Here is a 9,263-nt window from a genome sequence, read left to right as displayed (position 1 = left end):
ACGGCGCTCGCAACTGCATAAGGTCATATGAGCGCCAAGGGGTGGATGTCAACAGAGAAGTCCTTACAGGGAATCAGGTTTACTCTGCTCACCTCTCTAGCTTCAACAGCACAAAGTCTGCTTCGACTATCAAGGCACCCCGGAAAAAGCGGGTCACAAGAGTGACAAACATACAAAAGAAGTAGAGGAAAATGACGATACATGTAGTAAGGATTAGGAAAGAAAAAGCAGCAGTTCCCTGTTGTAGTTCAGGCACAGTTATGAGAGTGACATTGATGAATCAGCCCATTTACAATAACTACTGTGCATAAGAACGAGAAATGTACCTAAAGACACTTCAGTCAGTGGCACCGCCCTGGGGGGTGGTCATTTAGTGCATGGAAAAAGCAAGACAAAAGGACAGAAACAGCAGAGGGAAAGAAAAGAAGAACGATAAGCCAGTTGGTTCTCTCAAAAGAAAAAATACCATTGTGAATAAAAAGATTCTTAAACAAATATTTGAGAAGACAGTAAACATAAAACTGAGACCACATTTCAAGACTCACCTCATACTTAAGTTTTTGGTTACTAAAATATTAAGTATCAAATGAGCTTAATTTTAGTTTTTTTGTGTGCATATATATAACTATTAATTAAAAAGCTCTAGCTACATCAGCATGAAGGGGGGGGACTACATTACGATTTTAGATTGGAACTTTTCAGTAAAGACAGCAACCTGGAAGCAAATGACGGTTTGGTTAAGGGGAATTCATACAGAATCCATTAAATAAATGACTCAAATTTTCACAATTCGCTCTACATAAATTCCCCACCCTCTATGAAATGTACATATCTTTCAGGCCCTCTAAGACACAAGTTTTGCAATCTAAACAGCCAACTTGAGTTTCCTGCACAGAAGAGGTTTGTTTCAAGGTTCACTCACAGTAAATAAATCCCATATATCGAATCAGGACAATTCTCGTCAGCCAGTAAGATCCTTTCAAGACACCAAAATCAGAGTCTGCATCAGCAGCCGATCTCCTCACCTGAGTCTGCTCTGTAACATCAGAGTCGATCTAAACAGCAGGAGACATGAGGTCAAGGACATTTGATAATAAAAGTAATAAATCATATTTTTAATTGCGCATTTCCACAAGGAAAGTGCTCAAAACACTTTAAAATAATCAAAAGAACATTGTTCCAAAAGTGATCCTTTCACCCCCTCTCTGTCCCTCTCTTTCTGAATCTCTTCACACTCCCTCGCTATTACAATTGAGAACTCTTGAGTGTCGGATATGGAAAAATAGTGCAATATCATTGTTACCCTTGTGATAAGAAGTTAGCTAACCCCAGCGAAGTAATTTTTGCAAAAACTAATTTGGTAAAACACCACACAGCAACCTGGTGGACGGGCTTTGTTTCTAATGTTTTTAAAAAAAATTATCGTCAAAATTCAGCCTGTCTTTGACCGAGCGTTTGGATTGGATACTTTGCTAACAACTTGTCAAATTATTGTTTAAAAATATTTTGTGGGTTAACTGATCTCATCACAAGGTTCATGAATTTAATTGCTGCAAGAAAAAATAATCATAAATGAAAATAAAGTGGGAGCAGAGGACTTTAATGACAGTGCGAAGGGGAAAAGTGGGACAAAAAACTGAACCTGAATCACATCGACAGCTTTATTTTAAATTCCCCACCTTTTGTCCAATACAGCCCGATATTCTAAAAAATGTACACTCCAAAGCAATTAATGTTAATTTATCAGTTTCTCTCAAATTCAAAGTATGCATTATTATAGAGGCAACAAGTACATATTTCTATTTTCCTTAGTCTAAAGTCTTGAGACAACTCTGTATTAAATAGCACAGCTAGCATACATCATGCGTCTGAGCTAGAACTGACTTTTTTTCTAGACCAACAAGGACATCTGACACAAAAGATTTACAATATTTTCACTCACTTTTTCTTCTGTCGATTTGCGTAGCGGCTTTGAATCTCCACTGTTTGTATCATCAGGAGTTTCATTTTTGCTATTATCCCTCGTTTTCTCATTGCCGCTGTCAGTGACCGGAGAAGTTGTCTTTGTTGTGCGCTTACGGACAAACTTGCTGCTCATTTTTTTCTTCTACAAACTGTTGAATAAGAAAAGAGAAATTATGAACTCAAAAGCTCTTTACTTTAAATGTTAATCACAAAAAAAATTTTTTTTTACGAGGAAGAAGACAATTTATAATACACATATTATATATAACAGGACAAAATCATGATAAAACCTCTGGTGGCCCTGATATTTGCAGATCATTCTGATCTATTCCTACATCATTCTTTCTCATTCACACTACTTATGAATTGTACTGCGGCATCTAAAAATATTTCCGATTCCCAAAGTTCCTTACTTTGTGCCTGAGACCTGAGAAGCAAGAGATGATGAGAATGCTGCTTTTCATGATGCCTTAATTATTATAACATTGATGAGACAGATAATTTTAGGGAGCATAAATAATATGAAGTGAAGCAAAGTCAGCAATTACTATCAGGAAACATTAAAAAATTTATTTGTGAAGCATGTATTTTTAATAGGCCCTATAATTATTCATCATCATCATCCAGTGCCAGATCTGTGACAGACATTGGCGATCATGGTTTTTCATTCATTCCTTTGCTCGGATGCTCTAAAAAAAGCTACGCTTCCCTGATCTTTCCCCGTTACCCATAGAAGGTTCCGTAAGTATGTTAATTGTTCTGGGCCTACCCCTGCCTCGCTTGCCCTCAATTTTGCCAGTGAGAGCTAGATGTTCAAGACCTTTATGTCTATTCAGGTGTCCCAAAAACTGCATTTGTCGTTTCCTTATTGTTTTTAACATTGAGCGTCCCACGTGGGCTTCATCAAGCACTATACTTCATTTGAGTTCTTTTCCTTCCACGATACTCTTAGCAGTCTTATAATTATAATATATACTCTTATAATTATTAATACAGGAAAATGTATAATGTGTCACTGGATAGCCTAAATAGTAGAGTAGGCCTACTTGACAAGTCTCGGAACGTTCATTCATGAACTTCTTCGAATTCTCAGCCTGATGTTGGCATGCGAAGGTCTTCTAACAGTAACAGGTAAAACTACTTGCATCAGGAAAAATAAGATAGGTAAGGACCTATTCGTTCATTATCAGATCCATCCCTATATTTGACTATCATCATCACTTAATCTACTGATTCTCTGCGTGTCTCAAAAACATGCACACACATAATTATAATAGGTATTTTTTTACTTTCCCTCCCGTCTCACACTCAGCTACCAGTTGTCTATTTACTACTAAATATTGATGCGCTGAACACGAATATCAACTTCATTTCCGTCGCAAATTAATAGTTTTTGAAATATTTGATTGTTTTTAACCGAGATAGACATGCTTAGGACCAATCGGGGGGTTCCAGGGGGGCCTGCCCCACTGGTGTAAAAGAAAATCTGGGGGGTTACAGGGGGGCATGCCCCCCTGTTTTTACATATAATTTGATATTTTACAGTTAGATTTGAAATTGTCTTGAAAATAATTGATAAGCGACAGTTTTAGTGGCTTTATGTGTGATCTGCAGCAAACAGTACAGCAGTTTGACCCCTGAAACAGTGCATCTGTGTGCGGGAGTGAAAGTAAAAATTTACCTTATAATATAATATTAATAGTGACATAAAGAATCTGAGCTCATCATCTTCTGACTTCTGACATAACTTCTGAGCCTGAGAATAAACATAGTCTCTTGATCTAGAATCTAGAATAGATCTACAAGAAGGCCACTAGATGAAGGGGAAAAAGGTGAATTTAAGAGTCGCATATATTATATTATTTAAACAGCAAAGCCAAGGAAAAAATATCCTAGGCCTACTAGATCTATGTCCAATCTTCTTTGCAGAATATAATACGTCGGCACAGCTGATCTCGACTCTCTATGCATGTCAACAATAAACAAGAAGGCCGGTAGTAAAACGATTGAAGTGACCTCCCCTGATAAAGATGGCTGCCCCCATAAGTTTGTTGATGACAGAAAATTTGCTGGCAACAAGAACTCAACTTTTTAAGGCTCTTCAGTTGCTTGTAACACCTTCAGCAACAAAACAAAGGCTTGAAGATGGTAAGCACTGTTTGGTTCAATATCAGATTCATCCCTTTTCCTATAACAATATTATAGAGAATCTAAAACTAGCCAACATGAGAATAGTCTGTGTCCTGTGTACTACAAGGCCACCTCTATTCTCACCCGGTGCGCGTTCACCAAATTTTGCGTTCACCCTAAACCAAAGAATTCTACACTGTGAGGAAAAATTGTAGAATTCTGTGCCGTGAACAAACGTTCCATTACAACTGTAGCCTACTAAAAGCGTACAATTTTGTCTGTGGGCAGTGGGGAGAGAGAGAGAAAGAGAGAGGAGTAGCGCGAGAATTCCGGGCAAAACAAAATGGCGACCCGCGTAGTTTGGCTCGATTCGAAAAGTTAAATAGCCGTAGCATCTTTGTAGACAACCAAATTAATTTACTTTTGTGTTTTAACATCATTTTTTAAACTTTGTTTTGGTCAATTTGATCGTCCACACCGATAGACAGTATTCAGAAAGAGACAGAGAGAGAGAGAAGAGGGGAGGAGTTGATCTTGCGAGAACTTCCGGGCGGGTGAGAATAGCCACTTTCGTACTACAAATGTATGTGTAGACTTATCAAAAAATGCAGCTAAAACTGTAAAGAAATTACATGAATTGTTTGGTGTGATTGACAACTCATCAACACGACTTTCTGTTGCCCATATTTACAAACATGTGTTCAACTTGAAAAAGAATCCAAGTGTCAACAGTGCCAAACTTGTGGAATTTATAAGTCATAAGTTCACGTTTTGTTGCTGATTTCCCTCAAGAAGAAAGTAGATCTAAGAAGAGTCAGAAAAAGTGTGCTATTCCTTCTTCGGTGGATTTTGTTACTCAAGTTACTGTTGGTCCTACTCCAACTACGTCTACTTCATCTGTGGAGACCAGGGCTATTTGTGTACTGTGTCCACAGATAAAAAAGAACTATGTGAAGCAAACTTCATTACTGAAACAGAAGTGTCGCCGCCTGAAGCAGGAGAGAAATAATGTTACCCACCTTTATCAGGTACGTCGGGTAAATCAGTTCAAGAAGCGAGTTGCGTTAACGATCAAGGACCTGCGGGAAAAGTGTTCTCAACTACGCAAGGAGAATCGATCACTACGTTTCCAGCTAGCCAAAAGTACTAAGAAAGAGTTAAAGCGAGAGAACCAATGTCTCAAACGGAAGCTAAGTTCTATGGAAGGGATCGTGGATGAGAAGGCAAGGGTGACGAAGAAGTTGAGGAAAGAGGTGTGTGCACTGAGGACCGAGCTAGAATGTTCAGAAATTGACATCATCGATAAAGAAATTAAGCTGGAGGAGGAGAAGCGTTCTCTGATTTTTTCAGACCCACTACGGAAATGTGTTTATTTTTGTCTTATGTTTAATGTGCCTATAGAAGCCACCAGTAAAGTCATTCTGTATCTTGGAGCATGTCTCGGTTCAGATATAAAGCATGTGCCTCATCCCTCAACCGTCGCCAGATGTGCATGAGTTAGGCGTGCTCTGTGATGTGCAGACGGCCGAGTTCATGCTGCAGGCTCAAAGTCTCACCTTAGCCTGGGATGCCACCACTCTCAAAGATGATCATATAAACCAGATCATCATCACCTCGGAGGGAGGCGCCATGGTGCTAACAACTGATGTTCTCCCGGGTGGAACAGGAGACGACTATGCCGAACACCTGGCAAGCAGTATTTGCCACATCGCTGCTGTTCACAGTCGCTTCCACAGTACCGACTACACATCAGTGCTGAACACCATTGTTCAGAAGTTCCGTTGCACAATGACAGATCATGCGTCTGTAAATCACTGCGCAGCTGTGCGGCTCATGAACCAGCTGCAGATCAGCCTCCTGGAGTTGAATTGTCAACTTCATCCCTTAAAGTGCTTTGCTTCAACAACGAGAGAGGCCCTCCTTGCCCACGAAAAAGCTGCAGGGTCGACCAGAAGCAAGACGTTTGGGCAGACAGCAGGAGCTGTGAATGTCATTGCAGCTATCTCCAAACTCAGGTTAGTCTTGTAGTCCTATTTCAGTATGACTTTTTATTATTAATGTCAGTACAAACAATCCTCTAAGTGCTAGCTAGCACAATGGCTTAATGTACAGTTAATTAGATAACATTCCAGAGAGGGGTTTATCCATAGGTAAATTGTTTCTTCGAGAAAGTACACATTTTATCCCCAGACTTGTACTCTATGCAAGTAGGATGGAAATGAAATTATGGTCAGGTAACACCGCTTTACCATATTGAAAAGACTGCAAACTACCATATTATTGAAAAGACTGCGAACAGTAATGTTTTAACATGGCCCAAAAAAATAATTTCATCCGGACAAAATTCAAGCAGGATTGCTATATATATATTTTTTTTTCCTTGTGTATTATTTATAAAAAAAAAGAAGAAGTGATTATTTAATCTTGTGGTTCCATTTTTCTTTCTTCAGATATAAAGATGGGAAAGGTGATCCCACTGGGTTCAAGTCTTTTCTGAAGGCCGAAAGGATCGACGGGCGACTGCTCATCAGATATGTGGGGAACCGCCTGCATGCTTTGTTCCACCTCGGCGCATCAATCTTTTATCTGAAGGAAAAACTTCTGACCTACCTGAAGAGATGCAGTCAACAGGCTCTACGACTTGCAGTGATAGGTAAATATAAAATACTAAATGAAACATCCATGTAAACATGCGACACATCACGAACTTGCTCTTTTGATGCAGAGGCAAACTAATAGCTTTGTTTCTTTTACTTACAGATTCAGCGCTGGCGAATTATAATAAATGTACTTATTTTTATAATATTTTGTTAAATTAAAAATTTAAAGTAAAGACAATGATCAACAAGATCCATTCATGCAAACACAAATTTGCAACTTACTTTCCTGAGTCAAAATGTGACTCTTTTATTTTACAAATTCAGCCCCTGATGACAATGTTTACTATTGTGGACATCACAAAATAGCAACTTTTGTCATTACACTCCTGATTTTATGTTTCATGCACATTTCAGCCGACTTGACTGACAACCTGATCCTGACCCACTTGCAAGTTCTTGGCCTCTTTGGGAAGGTCGTCACTGGCCCATGGATGGCAGTGATATATTCGTCTGCAACTGACAGGGACCATATGGAAAAGGTAGGCTACTTTTTTAAAAGATGCTGACATGTATTTTTAAAACTACCTGTAATTCAATAATACTGGAAGAGAATCTTTTTCTTGCGAAAGGTAATGTATACACCAAAAAAAAATGAAGTAGGAGAAGAGGGCATGTACGTGACTGTACAAACTAAAGGTCTCTTTTTAATTAGTATGGTATCTGGAATAAACAACAACTGTTCCATCATAATATCCTAACGTCTGACTGAAAAGCCTGTTGTACCCACAAAGCTCTTACTCTTACATGTATGTCTGATGTTTTTCTTTCTCTACAGACTCAGACATTTCTGCAGTGTGTGGACTTTGTGGAAGCAATCAGCAAATGCCCAGAGTTACTGATGACCACCAAAACAGATGGGTTTGGCCGGGAACTCCCTTATGACGAAGTTTTGGCTTCCCTTCGTGCTGCACCAGCATCTCAACACTTCAAAGAAGCTGTAGCGCTAGTCGCCTCCCGGGTCCATCTAAAGCTCGAAAAGCAGCTGAAGAAATACCATGAGGATCCAGCTTACCTCACAACAAGCAAAGAGATTCAGGCCCAGACAGCATCTGCCTCCGTTCACAACATGGTGTGTGAACAGGGACTTGGAATGATCGACTGCCTTTACCGGAGAGCACCAAAGGCGGCTATGAAAACCTTGGATGCCAGAGTGAGAGCCCAGCTCAACCGCACCATGGATTGGCTCGACACCATGGACAGACAACATCAACATGTGCTCCTCGCAAATGCAAGGAAAGAAGGTGCTGTGTCGCGCAGGAAAGCACTGGAAGAGAAGCAGCTCCTTGAAAGGAAAATTCTGCAGCGGCAACAGGAGAAAGGGCAGGAGAGAGAGATGATGACAAGGAGACAGAAAGAGAAAGAAGTGCTGAGTGCCATGAAGAAAGGTGACATCAGAGGAATGATGGATGGTGTCAGTGAACAGTGTGTTGCCTTCATTGAGGATTTGTTGGAAGGACGGAAGGGGACAGTTTTCAGACATGTTTGGTCAACGAAAGATGGGAGACATGTTTTTTATTTTGCACGACTGGGAAAATCTAAATTAGAGAAAGGAAAGGGTGTTAAGAAAGTGTGGGTGAGCTACTGGCAAGATGGTGAAGCAGATGCTGTGGATTATTTGTTGACTGTTCACAGTATTGTCACAGACGCTCTCCTTGGGGACGTCTTATTTTGTTGAAATGGAATACCCTGGCCCTTATACTCTGTATGTCTGCTGTCTGTGAGTAAGTACACTGTAACTACCTTTATGGTTTTGTGATTTTTAATTGCCTTTTAATGTTTTTGTTGCGCAATTTGACGCGGTTTTTATTACATATATTATATCATATAATCACTACATTCAATCTGAATTTTCACCGTCATAAAATGGGTTTTATTTGGGAAATAGTTTCTATTAAAAGATGAATATATATGCTAGAGTCATTCAAGTAATTTTATTGAAAGTTTTGTGAGAATTGATTGAGTTTTAACGATTTTGTGGATGCTTTCTCGTTCAACACTCCGCAACTTTGATTGAAAAAAATTACATAGTCACCAAAGTTGACTTGATTTTTTAGCAACTTAATAAGGTATTAATGGGAAATAGCATTGTCTAATAAATGAAGCATAGTATGAAGCATTTTTGCTGAAAGTTTGGTGAGAATTGATTGAGTTTTAGTGATTTTATTGAGGAATTTGTGTTTCTGCTGTCATTTTCCCGTCACACTTTTTTGACGGAAACCTTATATAAAAGTCACCGATATTTTTAGCACATTTTACCCCATAACTTTTGAACTAATTAAGATATAAAGATAATTTTTGCACCACTGTTTTTGTCTCACTGTCCCCTTTCATTTAAGCTTACTTCCATCATGATACATGGGGTTTGAAAATTTAGTGCAAGTACCTACGTGTGGAGTTCTCGCTATTCTCCACGGTAGCGTCAATTGCCACCGAGTGACACGGTGGCAATTGACAAAAATTGACTTTTTGTCAATTGCCACTGAGTGAAGTGGTGTCAAGTCTGAAAAC

General features: G+C 39.2%; 2 protein-coding genes across 3 annotated transcripts in view; one reads left to right on the top strand and one right to left on the bottom strand.

The window, feature by feature from the left end:
• LOC101849882 (lipase maturation factor 1) overlaps positions 1 to 3,962 on the bottom strand; it is a 17,420-nt gene extending 13,458 nt beyond the window's left edge. The window contains exons 1-3 of the mRNA XM_005108404.3: positions 3,868 to 3,962; positions 1,943 to 2,114; positions 923 to 1,055 (exon numbers count right to left, since the gene is read on the bottom strand). Of these exons, the coding sequence (XP_005108461.1) occupies positions 923 to 1,055; positions 1,943 to 2,098 (289 nt within the window). The 5' untranslated portion in view covers positions 2,099 to 2,114; positions 3,868 to 3,962. The remainder of the gene's footprint in view (positions 1 to 922; positions 1,056 to 1,942; positions 2,115 to 3,867) is intronic.
• Positions 3,949 to 9,263, top strand: part of LOC101849648 (transport and Golgi organization protein 6 homolog) — a 29,545-nt gene continuing 24,230 nt past the window's right edge. The window contains exon 1 of one of the 2 annotated variants that reach the window (XM_013088103.2): positions 3,949 to 4,113. In XM_013088103.2, the coding sequence (XP_012943557.1) occupies positions 3,996 to 4,113 (118 nt within the window). In that variant the 5' untranslated portion in view covers positions 3,949 to 3,995. Of the gene's footprint in view, positions 4,114 to 8,397; positions 8,477 to 9,263 lie in introns of those variants that run through there. The other variant, XM_013088104.2, reaches the window with a different exon arrangement.

Source organism: Aplysia californica, unplaced genomic scaffold (assembly GCF_000002075.1).
Source record: "Aplysia californica isolate F4 #8 unplaced genomic scaffold, AplCal3.0 scaffold00686, whole genome shotgun sequence".
Taxonomy (NCBI): domain Eukaryota; kingdom Metazoa; phylum Mollusca; class Gastropoda; order Aplysiida; family Aplysiidae; genus Aplysia; species Aplysia californica.
Note: the sequence above shows the minus strand (reverse complement) of the source record. Positions and strands in the feature narration are given on the sequence as shown.